The 24,120-nt window shown below is 37.2% G+C and overlaps 1 protein-coding gene across 1 annotated transcript in view; it reads right to left on the reverse strand.

Moving 5' to 3' along the window:
* Positions 1–24,120, reverse strand: part of ADGRV1 (adhesion G protein-coupled receptor V1) — a 560,219-nt gene that overhangs the window by 9,523 nt on the left and 526,576 nt on the right. The window contains exons 89-90 of the mRNA XM_082458333.1: positions 5,288–5,479; positions 2,702–2,879 (exon numbers count right to left, since the gene is read on the reverse strand). Of these exons, the coding sequence (XP_082314459.1) occupies positions 2,702–2,879; positions 5,288–5,479 (370 nt within the window). The remainder of the gene's footprint in view (positions 1–2,701; positions 2,880–5,287; positions 5,480–24,120) is intronic.

Consider the following 24,120-nt stretch of genomic DNA (forward strand, 5'->3'; position numbering starts at 1 on the left):
GGATATCTCTAAATTTTAAAATTTTGCCACAAAAAAGTGTTAAAGTGCAATGGAGGTCAAATAAAACTCCCTGTTGGTCCACATCTGGCCAATGTATCATTTGTGAATTCCACTGTGGATGGAGTGGCAGGTGGACTGCTCCTTTGATTTGACCATATTGTATGATGGAACGCATCTAGGGGGTGGTACTTGATTATTATCGGACCTTTTCTAAAAATAGAGGGGGCCAGTGTTACAGACTGCTATTGTGGTCTTTTAAAGTATTTACTTCCTGAAGAGTTTAGTGAACTCTAAGGAATGCTAAACTCAGTATATAAGTAAGTAAGTCATTCCATACATTCCGGAATGGAATGCATTTAATACTTGTTATATATATATATATATATAGGACCCAGATCTAATTTAATTACGTTGCAAGAATTCATTTTATGCTTCCAGTGCTGTAACATCAACTGACTGCACTGCAGTGCTGGGGACATAATCTACCCTGGGAACTATTTGTAATCTGAAAGCCCTCTTTCAGTCCTAGCTCGAATGAGCATTTTATACAGTTGTTCCTTCCTCCTTCATGAAACTCTTCTCTCTAGTTTTCGTGCTGACCATGCTACAGTGTCCTCTGTGGGACCCTCTTCTTTTTACGCTTAAACGTAGGTATTATCTTAGATGTTCTTCTTGTTCCTTTTCCTTTCTCGTGTTTTCCCTTCTTCCCTCTCCCTCCCTCACTTCTTTTCTTCTCCTCTCTTAGCTTCCACTCTTCCAGACTAAACTTATTCATCCCCATAGCTTCAAATGTAATCTCTGCATGATGCCTTTCAGACCATTACTTCCAACCCCGATCCCTCGCCAAAGATCCCAACTTGACTATTTAAGAGTCACCAGGCAGAATGATCAAATTATCCAAGTCTGAACTCATCAGTTTCCCCTTGAAAACAAATAAACAAGCAAATGCTCTATGTATGACCCCTCAGTCACCTAGGTGAGAAGCATGAGCCTTTGCTGACTGTCCTCTCAGTGTTTCCTCAGCATTTCTTGTCCTTTTTCTTTCCACTCCCCAGATTTGAGGCCTAAACCTTATTCCCTGGGACCACGGTAAACACCTCTCAGCCTTTCTGATTTTGCTTCTAAATTTATTCTTCAGACTTCCCTAAGAGTTATTTTGCCTCAAAACCAGTGGGAACACGTTGTGCTTCTCCTCAAAAACCTTGATGGCTCACTGAGTTCTATAAAAATCCCATCCCTTAGCGTGGCATCTGAAGAGCATTTTAATATTATGCAGGGTATCAGGAAGTCTTCTGCTCCCCCAAATGAATCTATCACTAAATGTATTCTGGAAGCCCCAAGTTAAATTAAGTGAAGTGGGTTTCTTTACTCTAGGACTTTTTAGAGCTGCTAAAATGCTCAAGTGAATTGTCAATCTCTGCAGTTTCCCAAATATACTTGGTCAGGAGATCCTTTCACCAAGGATGTCTAGGAATATCCCAAGGAGGGTGCTTGCTGAAACCCAGTTGAGGAACTACAGTAACTTATTAACAATGTAGATAAACTACTTTCTGGGCTTTTCTCCTGCTGCCTGGCTTTACTCACCCTCCATCCCAGCCACATTGCATGCTTCCTCTCCCCAAGCAGGTCATGCACCTGCAGCCCTGGGCTTTGGCTAATTCTATTCCCTCAGTCTGTAATGCTTTTCTTCCACTCTTTACTTACTTAAGCTCTATATATCTTCAAGAATCAACTGAGCAGGTTTAAAAAAAAATTTCCTTGAATTCTCAATAATTAATAACTCTTTCCACTACTTATTTTACTCTTCTTTATGTCATGTTTATCTAATGTCTATTCCTCCAAGCAAACTCTAAGATTCATTTTTCTTTCACTCATTCATGAAATGAATTCATTCATTCATTCTCCAACAACATCTACAAAAGGTTTACCAACTGCCAAGCACTGATCTGACGTGGGAATATATATATAGTAGCATGCACTTTTGAATGACTATTTCAATAGGTTCATCTGAACACGGACACATCTTCTTGCATGTTTGTACATCTAGAAATGAAAAAGTTCACTGAACTTTTTCTAACAGTGACAGTTCAACATTTTTCTGAGGGAAAAAAGAAAAGAAAAAAGTTGCATATTTGATTTGAAAACAACTCTCCATCGGGGTCAGTGGTTGAGTGGAGTTGAACATATAGGAAGAGCCAATGAAATACTATATATATATATATATATATATATATATATATATATATATATATATATATATACTATATATATGATGGCACTTTGAAAACTGTAGAACTATACGAGGCCCATTATGTTGCCTTTGCAAGTTTCTGCTCCAAAGATACTCCACAAGAAATTCTCTTTGGTAGGTCAGAGGCAAAACTCTCTCAGGGAGATCACTACCAGATTCTTATGACTCAGCAGTATCTTGGTGTTCTAGCAAGATTCCAGTGCAGAGAGATTTACATCTAGTTAGAGTATGCCTTTTTCTTAAAAGCAAATTGTCAATTATTTTTAGGTTGTCTCATATTTGGTGCCAAGAACAAAATATCCTAGAATTCGGCTGGGATTAGGAATGGGTCATGAGAATTGGGATGTGGTACGGGTGACTGATTGTACTTTTGCAACTTCATGGGAAGAAGATAGAAATTGTAGCATAGCAAGAGTGCCTACTTCCAATGGGGTTTGTGGGTTCACATACCAGTTTTTAATGCAAATATCAAGTCATCAAACTCCTGCGACTCCTCATCGGCTATTAGTGACCCCTGGCCATATCCTCCAGAGGAAGGGAACGTGGCGCCATTTTGTGGGCTTGGCTTTAAGTCAGGGCTGGCCTGGCTGGCTTGTCGGAAGCATGCTCTCTCCCAGTCAGGTGGCACCTTTTTGGGTTGGGGTTGGGAGAAAAGGAAACCATAATATGAGTATATACATACTTACCCTGAAATCTGTATGAGCTATTTATCTCTGCATCTCATTACAAAGACTAAGTGAAAGGGCTGTTGAACTGTTTAGAACTGACTTTAATTTTACCTTTGTTCCTTAGAAAAGTATGTCTCTCCGTGAGACAGTCTAATCTGGTGATGCTAAACAATTTCTCTACAAGGGTTACTTGTAGATTTCTAAGCTGTCATGCGTGGAAGAAGAGAATTATTTTTTAACCCAATCAATACGTTAAATTTTTTCATAGAATATGTGCAAAGAAAGCTGTTAAAAATATAAGAACTGGAGAGGAACCCTCCTAAATCTTCAAGATACAACATATAATTTTAAGTATAGTAGCTATTTATGAGGATATACTGAATTGAAAAGAAAAGCTCTTTGATAGAATGCTAAAGTCCTCCTTTTTAAAAATTAAATGACTAAAAAGATAGTTCTATCTTGAAATGAGTAAATATATTTGCTTCCCTTGTGGTTACTGGTAAATACCCCTTAATCCTTCCTTTCCTAATGCTTTCCCTTCTCTGCGTGGCTTTCTGGAATGTCTCTGCCAGCCCCTCCTTGACAGCTGGATCAAGGCCAATTGTAAGCCGCTGAGGAATGCAGAGCACACTTTAGAGTATGCCAGTGCGCTCCACCCCCAGTGAACATTCAAGTAGTGGCTCAGGCCAGGAACTGAACCGTCACAGCTGCTGCCTCCCAATATGAGGTTCTCTGAGACACCGCGGGGATGCCTTGCACTGAGAAAAGTGATTTGAGGGCTGGAGAAATAAATTGGAGAGAACATGAAACCTTAAAAGATCTCACGAAGAAGCGGGACATCTGGAATAGCACTGTTCAACACAGTGATGGTTCAGTACAGTTCAGTGTAGCACTGCGATGCCACAAATGTTTTAGATATTTGTTCTCCATTATGGTAGCTCCCAGATACGTGTGGCTATGGAGCACTAGAACGTGGCCAGGGTGACTGATGAAGTGAATTTTAAACGTTATTTATATATTATATATATATAAATATAAAATATTATAATATAATATATTAATATATTAATTAATATATTAATTAATTAATATATTAATTATATAATATTATATTATATATATTATAATAAATATAATATTTATCTGTCTCTGTTTAAATATCTCACCTACTTATCTCAGTTGGAAATAAAATCGCTGGGTAGGGACTCAGCATGGATTGCTTAATATTTAGCATGCCTTGCTTCTCAGTAATTGTGGCTAGTTTAAATTTAAACAGACACACATGGTTAATGGTTAATGTACAGTCCCGATCTAGACAAATGCTAAACTGGGTAGCCAAGTAAAGAGACAAAAACCATTTTTTTAAAGATTTACTCCCACACTGCTGATCTTAAAAATATCCGTTTCTATTGTTATCACCTGGGATGCGAAAATAATTCAGTTCTAAGAGCTTACGGGATATAGAAATGGTACTAGATCGCTGAACACTTTAGGGTACTAAACACATATCAAGATTTTTAAATATGGTACTTTATTTGTGATCACTTACCTTAATTTTCACCTGACATGAACAAAATTATTTTCTAAATTAACATGGAAGACAAAAAAATATCACTGAGCAGGTAGATTATCTATTTACCTACTTAACTATCTATAAACTGTTTTCTTTTCAGACATATGCACTTTGATTTCCTGCCATTTTTCAGGATGCAAACACAAATACTGTTCCCCCTGGCTCTTTAATACAGAGACACTAACATGGGCTGTGTAAGGAATGGTAGGCAAGCGCATCTCAGGCACTGCAGAAATTGTCAGGGACCTGTTTACCATCTCTTCCTGGACAAATGTCTTCAGGTATGTTTCAAAATACAAGCAGTGGTACCAATGCTATGGGCGGCACTACTGAGAGGTTGGTGGCAATGTGATTTAGACACAAGAGCCCAAAATGACGTGGAGGGAGAACATTGGGAGGTTTATTTGTTTGTTGGGATTGAAGTAGTGGATTGGCATGAGTAAAGGAAGAGAGCTGTGAAAATATTTTCAGGAAGAAACAGTATTTGAAAAACCATTTCTGAAGCAGATTCAGTCACTGCCGTAACAAATTAGGAAGCTTTTGAAGAAAGAGCTCTGACCTCCCAGTACAAACTGCTGGTTAATAGAGCTCACAAAGCAAGGAGGAAAAAGAATCAGATAACAGACATGATACCATGGTAAGCACAGCAAATACCAGAGATCAGAGAATGTCAGTAGGAAAAGGATTTAAAAGTTACATGGCACCATTTAACTTGTACTCCATAAAATGGAAAGGTTGTGTATCAAAGAGTGAGAGAGAGAGAGACAGAGAAGGAGAAAGGGCAAGGGCAGGCACCTCCTCCATAGCACTGATCAAATTCTGGGTAGACTTGCTGATCTCCCCTCCAGCAGGAGGCATTCCACTCCCGGGTGTGAAGAAGGCTGTGCTGGGTCCTGGATGCCCATTCATTTCCACTGTGTAACTGGCCTTCATAGGGCAACACGTCTGGTTGTGCAGAATGAAATAAACCACAAAAACGTACAGTCCCTGCAAAAGAAGAGAACACTAGCATGTTAAAGGAAGTCCTGCTACCACAGCTAAAGAATAAACATGATTGTAAGCATAGCTGATTTTCTACAAGTGTTCTCCAAATGCTACCCAAAGCTGGGAACGACAGAACATGTTCGAAGTCTACCAACAGGCCACTGTAAATTTCTGAATGTCACAAAAGTTCTTCAGTGTCATTTGAGAAAACTGCTCTCTCACTTAGAAGTCATTTTTTCTTGGTTAGAACATCAGTAACTCTGAATCTAGCTCGACGAATACATGAAAACAGAATTGCAGAAATATATCTGATTAGCTGTGTACATTTTGTTTTAGAGGGCAAACCTCTTGCCTTCTGAAAAATTACTGTCTTTTCCCACCTATCTCACTTAATCTCATTTATTTTTTCTTAGCAAAATGGTGAGTAATGCTCCAGCCACCTTGGAGACTCAGGGAAGGGCAGCGCTAATTAAGCCTTCTAATTCTGTTTAAATATCTCACCTACTTATCTCAGCTGGAAATAAAATCGCTGGGTAGGGACTCAGTATGGATTGCTTAATATTTAGCATGCCTTGCTTCTCAGTAAACGTTACATGAGAACGACAAAGCTATCTTGTGCATTCTTAAACATCTGCAGGCCCTTTAAATTCTTTTGCAACCTAGTCAAACTCTTGACAATTGCTCTGCTTCAGTCACAGAGAGCAACTCACATTTTACAATTGTGTTCCAGACACTGCCTACACTGGCTTTCCTTCATGATTTCTACAAGGGATCTACTGTATACTTCTAATGGTGCTTCTACAAAGCCTGGTAATTTTGACCTTTACACTCAGCCAATAAAATATGTTAAATTGTGCCTTTTGTGTCTGTTAATCCTGGTGTTTAAGTTTTGGAAGCAAATAAGAATCTCCTTAATTACTAAAATTCTTAAATTAATCCACAAAAATGAAAGCAAGACACTCAGCTTGTTAAAGAAGAAAAGGAGTTAATGTCAAGATCTTCATAAAACACAAATAAGTGTGGTCATTTTTTTTTAAGTTAGCATTCTCCCATAGCTCCTAATATTTCTGGCAGTGTAGAAGCAGTAAAGCAAATAATATTGTGGGCTTAAAACTTGTATCTGCTGGTATAAATAATAAAAAGTCTATTAGAAAATCCTCAAGGCACAAGAATTACAACTAACTTTTAATGTAAAATGAAATTAGAGGACAGTCTGCAAGGTAGGAATGCTAGCATTTGATCTCTGTTGCCATTTCTGGAATATTGTTATAAATTAGCCCTTTCTCCTCTTTCTACTGGAATGACCCCTTCCTCAGTTGGCATCCAGTCTATGTAATTAACAAATATGTTTTAAAATCAGTGGTTTACCTGCTAAAAATATTTTAAAATGTAATTACTCTAACCATGATAAAAAATTAGTAACAGAAACATTCATTCCCTTTTGAATTGGGCTCGTTTTGGTTTTTTGGAAACAACATTAATATTCTAAATTACGTAGAGTAAGTGAATTAGTTTCACGTGCAAATGATGTCATGTACATTAGCAGAAACAAATCTTCCTGAAAACACATACACATCCAAAATTTTTCTTGTACAAGTAATTTTTCACATGGGTATGACCTAATTATATTGGCCACAGACAAAACAGGAAAAAAATTAAACTGTCAGCCTTAAAAACTGTGAGAATGTCACCAATTTATTTCAGGATTTCTCTTAGCGTTACTAAGTGATAGGGTAAAAGCTGGATCAGGAAAAAAAAAAAAGTCCTAAAAATCCATCTCCAAGGATTCATTTGTTAAAACAGCACTTCTCTCTTGTTTGTTTTTATATCTAGCCTTTTGTGTTTCAGAGAAGGAACTGTCTGCTGAAAATAACTTGCATGTGAAAACTGCACGTTTTTTTTTCCTTAAAAGCATATTTACATATACAGTAAATATTCGGAATCTTTTAGATGTGTGCCAGGAAACATAAACACTGTTAAAATGGAAAGAAAAGAAAGTTTAAATGCAGATTGTATGACATGTGCCTATGTCCAGCCCAGGCTGGGCGAATATAGAAAAAGGACCTTCATTATCCAAAGTACTCAGCTGTGGAGGTTTCTGACCTCAGAGTGAAAACAAGTCCCTATTCCAAACGCTGTATGTTAAATCTCAGGGTCTCCTTTGTATGATGTTCTGTAAAAGAATTTTAAGAGAGAATCTAGAATCTCAATTATTCAATCCAATCTGCAGACCACCCCTATCTGCACTGCCAGATAATGAGATGCAAGGATAGAACATTGGCTGCTACTCCCAAGTTGCTCACAAAGACAACAATATCCTACAAAATAATAGGTTAACTGTTCCAGAAGCAGGACGTATATAATTCATCTGTCCTTCCTTTTCCTTATTTAGTGAAAGCTTACAGAGAAGGAAATTCTTTCTGTGCATTGCTGTTTTGATTATTCTGTTGGGTCTCCTGCTACAATGATGAAAAATGCTTTCAAAAGTCTTTAGTTAGATTGTATCTGGATTGGCCAACCTTGGATTTCTTTTGATTTAGGAATTTAAACTTATTAGCAAACGTTCAGTGAGACACAAACGAGACCAAAATGATCTAAAGGAGTTAATAAATACTCTTAACATCTGAAGGAGCAAATAAGTACAGAAGATTTTGGCTGCTTACCTCAAAAATTTATGTTGGTTCCATATGAGGTGGAAAAGAATCAACATTGCCATTTGCCACATTTTCCCGAGAAGTGATGGCAGAGGAGAAGTGGGTAAAATGGGAAGCTGATTAAGCTGCCTATCTCTGAAGGAAATGAAGTCTCAGGGCTTCATACTGATTTGGAGACCTCATCTGAGTATCCCCTCTGAGGACTAAGATACAGTCCTCAACTAAGAATAGTTAAGCTTCGCAGGACTTGTAAAAAGATCTCAGAGGAGGGTAAAACCAGGTATCAAACTGTAACTAAAGGCACAGTCTTAGGCAGCAGTCTTTTTTGTCTCTGCCTCTCCCATCCCATAATTTCTTCAGGTTACAGGAAAGTGGTTAAACTATCCAATGCATTAAATGAACCCATTTAACAGCTGCCCAGGCTCATTCCTTTAATTTTATCTGTCTCTTAATAAAGTGAAATATTAGTTCATTATTTTGTCTGCATTCTGAATGCTGGCCTGCATGCACAGCCAGTTGGAGCTAGTGTGACAGAACAGTGAGCACAGACACACCCACACAGCAAGAGCTCTTAACAATCCTGACTTGAATGTGTTCAGCAACCTGACATATTGACTCCACATGGCCTCTATTTCTAATATTTATTTTAGATTCTGGCAAAGAGTTATTACATGTGATAAAAATATGCTGGTGATAGTGTCTCGCTAGCCATTAAAACACAAAGAATTGAATCAGTCTAGATATTAAAATATAAATGTGATAGTGGTATTAGCACTTAAATATTTGAGGAATAAGAAGCTAGAGACCTACAAGCAATGAGGGATTGGTTTTACAGACACCGTATATCTCACGGATGCCATGAGAGTTGATGAACAACTGTGCTGTCAGTAGCTGGAACTGATTATGGATAAGGCATATCATGACTCAGAGAATTTGAAAATAAAGGAAGAGATTTTGCTAATATAAAATTCCAATGAATTAAGACTAAAAAAAACCCAGAGAGATTAAAGGAATTAAAGAAGCTACTCCGTAAGAAAAATACTCAAGAATTGGTAATTGCTATCCTTGAAATAGGGAATCCAATGAATGTAACTGAAGATGAATAAAAATATATAATACTAACACAAGAAAAGTTTCCTGGAGAAAAAAAAAACCAAAACAAAAACTTAATCTGCAGATTGAAAGTATAATACCATGTACTCTGGAAATTTTGATACAGATTCTTTAATACCACATCATAGCCTTATTAGGTTTTAAACTTTAAGAGATTCCAGTGGGAAAAAAATGAATCTCTTAATAAGTGGTAAATTTTATGCTGCCTTCAGACTTCTTTACATCAACTTTTAGTGTTAAATGATAATGGAGGGACTTCCCTGGTGGTCCAGTGGTTGGGACTTCGCCTTCCAATGCAGTGGGTGCTGGTTCGGTCCCTGGTCGGGGAGCTAAGATCCCACATGCCTTGGGGCCAAAAAACCAAAACATAAAAAAGAGAAGCTATATTGTAACAAACTCAATAAAGTCTTAAGAAAAAAAAGGTCCACATCAAAAAAAAAAAAATCTTAAAAAAAAAAGACAATGGAGCAATATCTACTTAGTTCTGAGGGAGAAAGTGGTCCAAGAATATTATACCCAGCCAATACAGCATTTGAAATTACCAAACATAAAAATAATACTGGGAATGCAGCATTAATAAATTTTCTCGGGGAAAAAAACTTACAACCCAAACTACATGATAATAAAATATAACTAACAAAGAGATGAATTGTCCATACCAAGGAAAAAACAGAATTCAGTAATGATGATGGTAAAAGGATCATGTAAAAGGACCTGCATCTGTGCATTTAGATACAGGACCAATCTTAAAAAAATTATCAGAATTACAGTTATAGATTCAAATGTAAATGTTAAGTCTAGACAATGTAAAAAGTATAATATTAACCAAAAAAATACTTAAGGTTGGGAAGAGTGAAAATGGGAGGAGCTCTGAATATTGATGATTTTATCATCTTTTATAGTATGTAGTCAATTGACACTATAAAATTGAAACACCTAGCTCATAAAAAACAGTGATTCCAATCCTTTACTGTATTTATAATTTCTTTTCTTAAGAGAGACCTTTATCTTTCTTGTGATGATTAGTATATCTTTTGCGGTGTAGAAGCATTTTTTGCTATTCAACAATTATTTCTCTTCCATTTTAGTTTTTCTTGTGACAAATTCAAATAAATTGAAATTAAATTTTTTATTGGGTGGGCCAAAAGGTTCATTTGGTTTTTTCCATAAGATGGCTCTAGTAGCACTTAGTTCTCTTTAACTTCATTTGAGACAACTTTGTTAGACTGTATGTGACAGCTGTCATACCAGCATGCATTTAAAAAAAGAAAACAAAATTGGTGAATTTTTGTGTAGCCATTTTAATATTGAAGATGGAAGAAAAAACACAACATTTTTGACATATTATGCTTTATTATTTCAAGAAAGGTAAAAACGCAACTGAAACACGCAAAAGGATTTGTGCAGTGTATGGAGAAGGTGCTGAAAGTGTCAAAAGTGGTTTGCAAAGTTCGTGCTGGAGATTTCTTGCTGGACGATGCTCCATGGTATGTAGACCAGTTGAAGTTGATAGCGATCAAATCGAAACAATAATTGAGAACAATCAACATTATATCACACGGGAGATAGACGACATACTCAAAATATCCAAATCAAGCGCTGAAAACCATTTGCACTAGCTTGGTTATGTGAATCGCTTTGATGTTTGGATTCCACATAAGTTAAATGAAAAAAACCTTCTTGACCATATTTCCGCATGCGATTCTGTACTGAAACGTAATGAAAACATTCCGCTTTTAAAACAAATTGTGATGGGCGATGAAAAGTGGATACTGTACAGCAATGTGGAACGGAAGAGATCGTGGGGCAAGCGAAGTGAACCACCACCAACCACACCAAAGGCTGTTCTTCATCCAAAGAAGGTGATGTTGTGTATATGGTGGGATTGGAAGGGAGTCCTCTATTATGAGCTCCTTCCGGAAAACCAAATGATTAATTCCAAAAAGTACCGCTCCCAATTAGACCACCTGAAAGCGGCACCTGACGAAAAGCGTCCAGAATTAGTCAACAGAAAACGCATAATCTTCCATCAGGATAACACAAGACCGCATGTTTCTTTGATGACCAGGCAAAAACTTACAACTTGGCTGGGAAGTTCTGATTCATCTGCCGTATTCACCAGACATTGCACCTTCGGATTTCCATTTATTTCCATTTATTTTGGTCTTTACAAAATTTTGGTCTTTACAAAATTCTCTTAATGGAAAAAATTTCCATTCCCTGGAAGACTGTAAAAGGCACCTGGAACAGTTCTTTGCTCAAAAAGATAAAAAGTTTTGGAATTATGAAGTTGCCTGAAAAATGGCAGACGGTAGTGGAACAAAAGAGTGAATACATTGTTCAATAAAGTTCTTGGTGAAAATGAAAAATGTGTCTTTTATTTTTACTTAAAAAACCGAAGGCACTTTTTGGTCCACCCAATATATTATAGCAACTATAATATGGTCACATTATTTAAATTTTATTTATAATTAGGCATCCAATCATATTTAGTATGTCTAGAAAGATGCCTGAAATGATGTTCACTTAATGTTGTTATTTTTACTTTAAAATAGTCAATAGTCTTTGAGACAAAATGACATACATATATGTATAAAGTAGGAATGTTTTGTTAAATGATCCTTTATATTTAATGACCTACTCTTTCTGGTGTTCTCCACTAATTTCCATATAATTGGATTTCTCTTATATCATTTCCCTTTCCCTTCAACCTGCATAAGTTCTTTTCAGCATTTCTTAAAGCTCAGATTTTTTGAAAATAATTCTTTCAGCTTTTGCCTGAAAATGTCTTTACTGCACCTTCCTGTTAGAGGGATATTTTCACCAGATGTAGATTTCTAGGTTAACAGGTTTTGTTTTCTCGTTTGTTACAGGACTTTAAAGATGTCATTCCGTTGTCTTCTGGTTTCCAGAGTTTCTGATGAGAATGGTATTAATTTTTATCATTATTTTCTTGAATACAATGTTTCCTTCACATCCCCAAGCTGCCCTCATGATTTCCTATTCAGATTTTCAAGAGTTTGACTATGATATGCCTAGACATATTTTTCTTTGCTTGGGATTCTCTAAGCTGTTTGGATCTGTGGTTTGTACTAACAAATTTGGAAAATTCCTGGCCATCATTATAGTCACCTAATAGTTATGAGGATTACTTATGAATTTTGAAGTGACTTTAAAAGTTTTTAATCTTTATATTTTTATTATTTGTTTCAATTCTTTACAATTAATATTTATTTTTCCAAAAATAATAATGATTAAAAAAAAGTCTAAGCAAATTTGTCAGTATATTAGTAATAAAGGGAACATGGACACAGGGACCGTTTATTAATGCTGTTTTTCTTTTCTATGTTTTTAAAACTTTGAAGCACAAAGATATTAAAATAATAGGAATATTGTTTTTGGAGACCCAGGGAAAATGTGCAATTTCAAAATCTCCAGGTGTATGCTAATTCTGTTATGAAAAATAGTTAAGAAATAGGCAGTGTAATCCTACAAATGGCCTAATCAAAACCACCTATCTTTCGGATAGCCTAAGAAAGAGCACAAAACAATGCAGGATAAAGGACTTAGAGGAATGAAATCTTCATTAAAATTAGGGGTTTTTTTTTCAACTCAAAAATTACAAATTTGGGATTACAAAAAGAATATCTTTCATTAAATTGTAACCTCCTAGGAAGAAAGAGATTATGTCCAGTTAGCTCATTGTTGTACTTTTTAGTTTATAGCATGGTCCCTGGCACACAGGAGGAGCTTAAGAAATATCTGTTAAATAAGAAATTCTGGTGTTTAAGTTTCATCAGTGGGAGAGAGTACGATGGAGTGGGGACAGGCAAGTGTTCGTTTTAGTCCTCTAATTTTCTCACTATAGTTAGGTAATTTGGTAGTTGCTCAATAAAAATTTTGTTTTGGCTCAGTCTTTGTGTTTTATACATTACATGTGCCAAGACTCTCTTACGGGAGAGTGAAGCATCCACTCTTGGCTGGGCCTCTGCTCTTCTGGGTCTGTGCCCCTCTGGTGGTAGGCTTGTTTGGTGCTGAATCCCCAGGTGACTTCCTGGCTGTCTCTGCCTTCTCTGCTGGGACTGGGTTTGCATACTGCTGCTGCTTTTTCTTGTGACTACTTCTCCTTACAGGGCTTCACAGCTTCTGCTTTTGTTCTCCCCTTGGTAGACACCCCTGTGAAGTCTCTGTGATTTCTTGTTTTTGGCTTCACATAGCTCTTGGGCTGCTGACCTACTGCTGTTTTGCATCACCAGTGACTTAGCAGCAAAGACAATGGATGTTATGCCAATGACAGAACTGAAAAGACAAATGCAGTATATGCATTTGTACATTTTTTTCAGGTGTGAGAAAAGTAGGAATTCCATTTTTCATTGCTTCATATTTTTTGAACTGCTCTTATTTTTCACAGTTTAAGTTGCTTTTGTTAATGTTCTTATTTACAATAAGAATCTTCAATCTAACGTGTGCATTAAATATACAGGGAAAGGAAACAAGTGAGTCATCTTGATGGCCATTGGTTATCAGTGCAATTGTAACATTTAGAACTCTTTGGGAATAATTATCACCCAACTGCTCTTAAAAATATTTGGATGGGATCAGTAATTACCTAGTGTTCACCATGGGTTATGTCAAGTTCTTCTAAAATTTCTTATTAATTTAAGGGACACGATTTATTCAGAACAAGGAGAGTCAACAGAAGTTCAGTTAACTTAGTCTGCTGGCTTCAGACATGTCTGTGACTGAAATATCTGGGTAGCAGGGCTTCACTTTCAAGGTTGGGGCTTTGAAAGATGTCTATTCTAAATACTGTAAGTCCTAGGAGCAACAATTCTATGTGTTTTTTTTTTATCATAAATATTGAGAGCATACACAAGATATTTCTGCTTTTATACAACTGAAGTTTCTATCTGCAATTTAAGAACATATTTCTCTGTGTGTCACTTATGGACAGGAGAAACATTTGGTCAGTCTTTTTCGAGATTAATACTCATGAATCAAAAGACAATTATTAGGTTATGCCTCAGCAATTTCATCTCCAGATGGTATGGTCCCTTTTCCTTCAGCTTTTCCTCTTGAACCTTGTTCTACAGGACTTCATCACAGAAACTCTCAATGTTCTTTATGCTTCTGTTAAGTTTCAAAGCATGGAGTGCTAATCAGTCATGATACTACTTATCAGGAGCCAGACTATTTTTGACAAGATAGAAGGAACTGAAAATTAAGTTTTTTTTTTTAAGTTACAACAACACAAACCCCTGACCCCACCAACACCCTGCTTTGAGAGTTCCTAGATAAGAAAATTTTCAGAAGTACAAATTGAGTTGGTGGTAGGATTGAGGGGCAGAGAAGGCTGGAAGTGGTCATGACAGTACCGGGATGGAACTAAATAATGGAGAAGAGGTTTGAAATCTGAGGATAATTTTTTTTAAAGGTTTTAATAAAAAGTAGAGAAGAGATTCAAGTTGGATTAAGCTTTGAATGTGAAAAATGTTTTTAACTGAAATTACAAAAATGCCAAATTGTACCATGACTATTTATTTAAATATTGTTATATTTATAAGTACTTAAAAAAAATAATTTGAACCATTTTTGGTTTACTCTGAGAAATCTCTGCCACAGGCACTGGAAATACCTAGAGTTTGTAGAATAATATTAATAATAATAATAACAATGACAATAATAAAATAAAGTGAGTTGTTTCCTCGTCCTCTGGGGTGGTTTTCCTATGCAGAAGAGATTATTCAAAAGTTTACTATTAGTTTTGTCTAACAGTAAAAAGTCTGCAGTGTGTCCAACAAACTATGGTAATGGGTCAAATCGGCCCACTGCCAATTTGTACACTTATAGAAAATCACCAAGATGCATTCTTTAAATATCTTACAATTTCATTTGTCAATTATACCTCAATAAAGCTGAAAAAAAAACCCCAATAATAATAAAAAGGACAAACTACTGATACACATAACAACATGAATGAATCTCAAACTCAGTATGCTGGGTAAAAAAAGCCAGACATAAAGGAGTACCCACTGTATGATTCTATCCATACAAAGTTCTAGAAACTACAAATTAATATACAGTGACAGAAAGCAGATCAGCAGTTGCCTGGCTATGGAAGCAAAGGGAGGGATGTTCTGCAAGGGGGCCTGGGGAATCTTTTGGGGGTGATGGAAATGTCCTGTATCTTGACTGTGGTTTCATGAGTGTGTAACCACCTGTTTTTTTTTTAAAAGCTGAAGAACACACTAGAGTTTTGAATTTGTTGTTTTAATAAAGTGAACACTAATCTTTTAAACCAAGGGTCAGCAAACTTTTTTCTTGAAGGGAGTCACATAGTAAATATTTTAGACTTAGCAGGGCATATGGTCTCTGTCGAAACTACACTGAAATTTGAATTTCATACGATTTTCACATGTCACAAAATATCATTCTCCTTTCTATTTTTTCCAGCATTTATAAATGAAAAAACCATTCTTAACCCGATAAGAACTTTTTAACATAGTTTTGGTCAGCACCCTTTAAATTGCCTTTTCTAAAGGCCTTAAAAATTTAGCATTCAGATATCTGTTAACAAGTCTATGGATTAATCTTAATTGTTTGTGCAGTGATAGGAGACCAAAGAATAATGTTGGTGATGACGAAAACGGAAAATTAAATGACCCAGTGCCAATAAAAATAAGAGAGGAGAAGGGATCATTTTGCTGTGGAAACTAAATTACATACCATCCATGCTGAAGTGAAAACAAGATTACTGTAAGTACTAGACAGGAGATCAGGAGAAAAGGCAAGGTTAGAGACATAAGTGTGCAAATAGCTGTGCAGTGGTAAAAGCTGAAGCCATATGGTATACGATTTTTTTAAGGAAGACACTATGTAGAGGAAAATGCTGAGTGCTCAGGATTCGGCACAGCTGGAGAACACGAACAGGAAGAGGAACAAGTGAAGTAAACAAGGAACGACCGACTGGTCAGGCAGGTCAGATGAGAGAACAGCCACGGTTCACTATATCAGGGACCCCAAGAGAAGACTCTGTTCCAGGAGAGTGAGGTGGTCCACATCTGCACAAACAGACATTAAGAAGAAGCGAAAGGAGGCATTTCTTCACTGCAGATGTAACTGATATCTTTGGGAAAAACACAACCAGATCACTCCCTAACCTAAGGGTAGCTTTTCCTTGATAGCACTATATATTATATATTGCAGTCTATTGTCACCCCCATCCAGAGAGCAATGAGAAGAGACTGAAATACATAATACACAGAGTTGTCAAGAAAAACGTACCCTTAGGCTATGGAATGACCTGACGCACGACATGAGATCAGCCAGTTTGATAACTACATGCTGACACTGGATGGGGGGTTTTCCTCCTTCCACCTCATCTACTTCATTCATTATTATCCTTAGAGCAAAAGACTATACAGCACAGAGTTTAATTCCTTTAAACTACAAACTTCAGGCATTCCATCTGAAGATACTCAATGAACATTGAATATTTCACATTTTCTACGATGGGTGTGCCTGCCTGCCAATATTAAGTCAACTCTGATACCAAGGTCCCTTTGGGAGATGCCCAATTTTTGTACTTTTGACTTATTCCTGTCCCACAGGTTGCTGAAGGCGGACAGTCAGCCAATGACATATAACTACTGGGCTTCTACATCTTTTATATTGCTTTTGAAAGGAAAAAAATCTAGTAAGGTTTTAAGAAATTATTCGTTTCATCATAACATGGTTAATCAAATATCAAAGGTGATATAAATGGCCTTGTTTTAGAAACATTCTTGGATGAGTCAATTCCAAAATAAGGATACAGTCCATGTAGACTTTTATAGAAATCTGGAACTCAACATCCTATGATTTGCTGTACTGAAACTCACAGGTTATAAATCATGCACTGAGGAGACAGAAAGAGATTTCTTATTATAACTGGCAAAACTGGAAAATTCTGAGACATCTCACCAGCAGATAAAAACTCTGAGTTACCACACTTCTGGGACTCTTTGCATTTATAGATTTGAGATAATATAGCACGTAAACAGAAATCAATAATAATCCTAGATATTAAGAACCAGATTACATATTATCGAAATATTATTTGTTATTATTTTCAAATACTCTTTTCTGATGATTAATGAGCTACTTAATAGGGAGAAATATTTAGTATCTTTTTATTGCAATTTTCTAGTCAGTGAAACAAGGACACCAAGATATCTCTAGGAATGCTGTATGGAATAATTAATTTACTAACAAAACTCTAAAAATGTATGGATATTTTAATTTTAAAGAGCAAAAGTTTAAAGCAGCCCAAGTTCAATTGTTAACATTTATTGCAGAAGGGGGAAGAAGAAAAGAAAATACAGAGAAGCCAACCCCCCTGCACCCCAAATTTATACCCGATCTTAACACTCAGAAATAACCACTCTATCTTGTCTATGAACTTTCTTAAAACTACAATTTCTAGAGAGGGTTTATTTTCCCCACCTGTTAATTATGTAAGGACACGTTTTTATATGTAAGCATTTTTTTGGGTAAAAGAGCTGAAGGTTGGATTTACAATTGGGTGATAGCTGAAGAAACCTCAGATCTTGGTTTGCCTGGGATAGTCCCGGTTTGCTTGGGATTCCTGTTTTAGCCTGCTGTCTCAGCATTTTTATTAACATCACCCCCTTTCACTCAAGTGTCAATGACAGTGAATTATATGGCAATTTAGTAGGGCTACATAGGGCTCAAGAAGGGTCCTGCATTGTGGAGGAAATCCTATTTGAAACAGCAGAGCTATTGAGTATATCCTAATAAAAATCCAGATTCTAACCAGCCCTCTTTACGTAAGGATGGTCTGCAATTTAAATTCTCTCCTAACAATCTTCAATTCATTCATTAAGTTAATACATAATAGCTGAGTGTCCACCAAGAAGTGCACTTAGGTTCCACACAGGCAGTGGACAGACAGGCTCAGTGCTTTCTCGAGTATTTCATGCCCAGTCTCATGGTTCAACGCTTGGAGCTCCACCAGGAGTTCCTCTGCTTCCTAAATCTCAGATCGCTGCCTGAGGGGGAAATAAGTGAAGTGGAAGATGGGTCCAGTGACTGGCCTTACCTAAATTTGGGGATACTCTTCCAAATATTTTATCTTTCTTCAGCAAAATAATGTTGTATACTATTCTTTGAAAAGTTTTTGAGGGTCTAGTATAGGAAAATTCTGTGATTCATAAAATAATATAAAAGATGTGGTATCTGTTTCAAAGAGTTTACACTAGAGTTAAAAATATGAGGCATATAAATTAATTAAGTCCTGTGGCCTAAAATGCCTCCTACGATGCAGGTCCACACTCCCAAACTTCTTTCACAACAGAATTTTTCAACTTTGTGATAGTCGGTAAGTTTCATATGTGGGCATGTATTATCTCTTGTGATGAAAGTCAAAGGAAAAAAAGATTTAGTTTCATGTATTGATTCCATAGCCAATATTTCAGAACACAATTTATATATATGTTATACTGGTAGTAAAAGATAAATTTTTTAGTTAGTGCTTCTTTTAATGACCATGACCTTAAGTCAATCAATTAACTTTTCTTTTTTTTAAAAAAAAGAACATTTTAAACAGAGCATTTCTCTTCCTTAGACCAAAACAAGTATACCAATCAGCAAAGTGGGTATTATATTGTTTTATATTTGGAGTCCAAGAACACTATGTATTATCTTCTACTCTTTTAGGAAGCGCAGTGTTTAATTCTTACGACTGATAATTTAACAAAAACTCTAAATAAGGATTTTATTCTAGCCTTAAACTTAATTTTCTTGACTGGTTATAATCATTCTCTTGTGGAGAATGGGATTTAAAGTCATATATCTTAGAATTTAATGTATAATAGGTAGTATTAGTAAATAAGTATAATTATATACTAATTAGTATAATTAGTATACATTGCTTTGCTATTTGCTAAATACTGTTATATTGAGCTATATTTTATATGAACCTCAGTTTCTTCATCTATAAAATGGGAATCAATAACTTTTACCTCAATGGATTATTATAAGGCTCAGATAAAAGAAATGTAAGGTATATTGGTAAGCTGTAAATCTGCTTTATAAATATAAGGTGATATTGTTTTTATGCTAAAAGGATTTGCACAAAGTTAGTCTCATCCTCAACCTGGTTGGTTTCTTTCTTTGTATAGCACATTCCTACCAGTTGAGGTGGCCCGCCACAAGGTTGTGTTCCGAGAAATAACGTAACACTGTAAAGCTAAGCAGGCTCTTGGTGGTTGAATATTTTACATGGCTAAGAACCACTTCTTTCCCAGAACTGGTAGAGAATACAAACCATGGTGCTGTTCTGCCTTAGTGCGATTACAAATACAAGTCTTGACCATCTTCCTTAAGGCATGGGCATCAGTTTCTTCACTGATACGGTTTATTCTTTATTGAGTCATTTCACAAAAACGTGAAGGTAGTGCGGAAGTGTTAATGCTTCAGTGGTTCCCAGTACCTTCAGAGTATACAATTTGTAACTTGGCTAATAAAGCCTTCCACAGTTTGGTCCTGTCTGTCACCACTCCCTGCCTCAGACTCCACACTCCGGGCAAAATGAACCACCAGGAACTTTCAATTCCTCCAAATGTGCTGTACTTTTTCTCAGCTTTGCCCTGTGGACTTGCTGTTCTCTCTGCTCCCTCCTCCTCCCCTAGCCTGGCTAAGGCTTTAAGTAAGTATCAGCTTCCTCCAGGACACTGAGATGCTTCTTTGGCCACCCCACCACTCCATTCTGGGTTAGGTAACCCAACACTCCGTCCCACACCCTGGGCATCACTGCCATAAGCACAGCACAGCACTCTGTGAAGACCAAGTTCTTCATAAATCTTTGTTGAGTGGGTGAGTGAATATATGAAGTCCCCCCCCCCAAATCTGTATTATCTGAAAAATAAGGGCAAGAAAAACCAGGATCCCACTACGAACAGCATTGATGCCTTAAGGGCTTACTCTTAACTAAGAAATGGGTATAGTTGTACCATCTATGCCATTTCTTTACTACACCTTCCCAGAAACTCTAGAAGACAAATTGGGGTGATCTCTTTGGCAGCTGCTCCCATGACTCAGACCCCAAGTAAGTAGGGGTATGAGGGTATGTCATCACAAATTTTTATAGGCTATTAAGTTGGAACAAAAACCACCTATAGTGGGAGGGGATGAAAGGAATGTTACGGGAAAGGCAATAAAAGCTGAACCGTGTGTGTGTGTGTGTGTGTGTGTGTGTGTGTGTGTTTAAAGCCCTTGGGAGTATATATGTGAAAGCATGATACATTTTACTATTTTATTGGTTTAAAAATACTTTTAATTTAAGTATATGAAGCAATAGCTATGTCTAAAATGAAACTTTGCTAAAATTAAGGAACTAAACTCCAAACACCAAATTTTGTACTTTATGTACTTCTGCAAATCTTTCAATGCAGAAAGCGGTTTGTACCTTGACTTTAAATTTTTACCACCCTTATAAGAGAATGCATATTTTACAACATTATTCTAACCTAGGTTGTAATTTTTAGAACAAATGAAAATGTGGGGAATTCCCTGGCGATCCAGTGGTTAGGACTCAGAGATTTCACTGCTGTGAAACCAGGGTTCTATCCCTGGTTGGGGAACTAAGATCCCGCAAGCCGTGCGGCGTGGCCAAAAGAAAAAAAATCTTATAAACAAATGAAAATGTGGGACTTACAAGACAAAGAAATGAAATCCCATATTCTCTGAAAAAATAATCTAAAAATTATAAGAAAGCATTCTAAGTTTGTATAAGGAAATGTTTGTACAGTCAATAAAAACAATCTGAAAATATTTATTTACATGTTATTGGTGAAAAATAGTGAATCTATGTATTCTACCACACGGCAAAAGGATGACTGAGGTCCTTTATATTATTTGTCAAAGCAACAAAATCCGGACACAGAGAAGCATCAGGCCATTCCTTGACAATACGTTACCTGGGGTAAAACAGATTGCTTTAGGCTTGCCTATTTTTCTTTCCCTCAGGAATTTTGGACACGTATCTCTGTAGGTTACATATTGTTTCCTCGTTCCTACATATTTTATGCACAGATTTGAAGTTAACAGGCTTGAGATATTGGTAGTTGGGTCTTTTCCATTTTATTCAATCTTTAATATAGAAAGCTGAAGTCAGTGGCATCCTGAGCATTTACCTTTTGTTTTTTAAAAAAATGGTAGCTACATTTTAAAGAAAGGAGCAAGCATCCTCTTGGTGCTATAAGCAGAGTTACTGCCTGTGATATTGTGATTTATAATAAGAAATATATATTTGGTCTTCATCCTCATTTCTGGCACAGAGTTCTTAAAACCCTTGGACATTCTTGTATCGAGGAGAGTGATAAAGGTGTCTTTGGTTAGGTTAATGAGGTGACTTTTGGAAAGCACCTAAGATGGGGGCTGGATGCCAATGGTGCCATTTCAGTCCCACCCCCTGACCTCCAAGGAGGGGAGAGGAGGTGGTGGTTGAATCAGTTGCTAATGCCCAGTGATTTAAACAATCATGCCTATGTGATGAAGTCTCCATAAAAACCCCAAAGGACCTGGTTGGGAGAGTTTCCGGGTTGGCAAACACACTGCGATTCAGGGAGAATGGTGCACCTGGAGAAGGCATGGAAGCTCCTCACCCTTTCCCCATACCTTGCCCTTGTATCTCTTCCATCTGGCTGTCGCCAAGTTACATCCTTTTATAATAAACCAATAACCTAGTAAGTAAATGTTTCTTTGAGTTTTGCTCTAGCAAATTAATTGAACCTGAGGAGGGGATCTTGGGAATCTGGTTTACAGACAGTCAGAAGTACAGGTAAAAACCTGGGCTTGCAACTACATCTGAAGTTGGGGGGAGGTGCCGAGATGGGCAGTCTTATAAGATTGAACCCTTAACCTGTGGAATCTCAAGCTGTCTCCAGGTAGATAGTGTCAGAATTGAGTTGAATGGTAGGACATCCAACCGGTGTCCTGAGAATTGCTAGTCGGTGGTGTGGGGAAAACACTCTCCCAAACACATTGGAATCTGGCCTCAGAACACCTATTACTGCCTAATTGATAGCAAGTATGTATCTTTAATTAGCTGTGTGGTGGAGTTGACCTCTGTACAAGAACCTGATAAAAGAACTGCTGTATTAAGAACATGCTTGTTTACTGTAGTAGCAAGTCAGACAAGGTTAGTGGGGATTCTCAGAAGTGTAAGATACAAGAATCAGCACAAAAAAGAGGAAAGGTAATTTCTATCTTATTGCATTCTGTGTGTGCCACGCACTGTATTGGGGGCTTTGCAAACATTGTCATTCAAACCTTTTAACAATGCTATGAAGCCTTCCTTCAGAGAGATTCAGTAACTTCCTCAAGTACACAGTTCTCCTTAGCAGGCTCGGAAACCGAGGTGTGAAGCGGCTGGAAGCACAGGAGTTTGTGCTTCCCTTATATTGGAGCAGTGAAGTAATCTGAGGTGATGGCAAAGTCCCGGTGGCACCAGGTGGCATGAGTGGGGCTGGAGAGCACCAAGAGCTGTGTAGGGTGGATCATCTACACATACTGAGGTCCCCAGGAGGGCCTGGGACACCTGGCAAGACACTTTCTCTTGCCTCCTCCCCACTCCCAATCCAATTCATCATCAAGTCCAGTCAATTTTACCTCCAAAACATTCCTTGACCCTTGGACTTCTTTCCAAATCCACTGCTCATAGGCTGGTCAAAGTAACCACAATCTCACACCTTCCTCATGGCAAGAATCTCTGTATCAACCTGCCCCTACTTGCTTCCCCTCCTCTCCTACAATAATTAATTCTCCATAATAGAAAGTGTCACTTGACTCCTTATAACCCTTTAAGGCTTACCACGATTTTTAAGATCACGGCCCCAATCCTACCATGTTTTATAAGCCTCTGCATGACCTGGATTCCATCCACTTTTCCAAGCTCATCGTCACCACCCAGCCTGCATTCGTCACGTCCAGCTACACTAGTCTGATTTCAAGTGCCCCACCTCAGGGCCTTTGCATAGTCCCTTTTTCAGTCATTCCATGAACGTGTATTACACAGGGAGAATGGCCAGGCACAGCTCTAAGTGCTGCTTTCTCACACTGCTGCTCTCTCCAGAAGACTCTTCTAAAACACATCATCCCTCCTGGGCCTGGTACCACTTTGCTCAAACCTCTGACCTCACTTCCTTAGGAATCCCCCAGATAAGATGACTTTCTTCTGTTTTCGCTTTCTTTCTGTTTACACTTTCTTTAATAGCACCCTGAACTGTTCTCTTGTAGAACTTATCACGATTTTTAACGACGACATCTGTGTGATTATCTTATCAAAATATGCCTCCTACAGGAGAAGCAGCCTCTGTGGTTTTATGCATTCTTTTTAAGACCATTTCTGTTTGCCCTCAGAACCAGATGTAGTGGCCAACTTAATAAATACCTTTGAATGAATAAATGATGAGGGAAGCTGCCTGTTGAAATCTTTTCAGTTACAACCTAAAATATGATTTGGAAATGTGTTACTGATGAAGGTAATAAAACTCAAATTTATCAGAAACTCCAGAAGACCTTATAATTAAAGACACGTTAATCGAAAGTGTAGACAGTTAAAATAAGTTTAACAGTTTGTTCTATAAAGACAAAACTTTTAGGAAATCAATGACAGGTGATCACTTAGGTAGCCAGTGAGAGGCGAGAATCTGTCAGAGATTCTCCACCACTAACCAGTGACCCAGACGCTTTATTTCTTGATGTCCTCTTCCATTTTTAAATTTAGAAATTTACCAGTCCCCCCAACCCAAAGTGGAGACAAAGTGCTTTAGCAGACAACTTTAACTTAATGGAAATATTATTTTTGAGTTTTTC

This window comes from Balaenoptera physalus, assembly GCF_965194825.1.
Source record: "Balaenoptera physalus genome assembly, chromosome: 3".
In the NCBI taxonomy this organism is placed as follows: domain Eukaryota; kingdom Metazoa; phylum Chordata; class Mammalia; order Artiodactyla; family Balaenopteridae; genus Balaenoptera; species Balaenoptera physalus.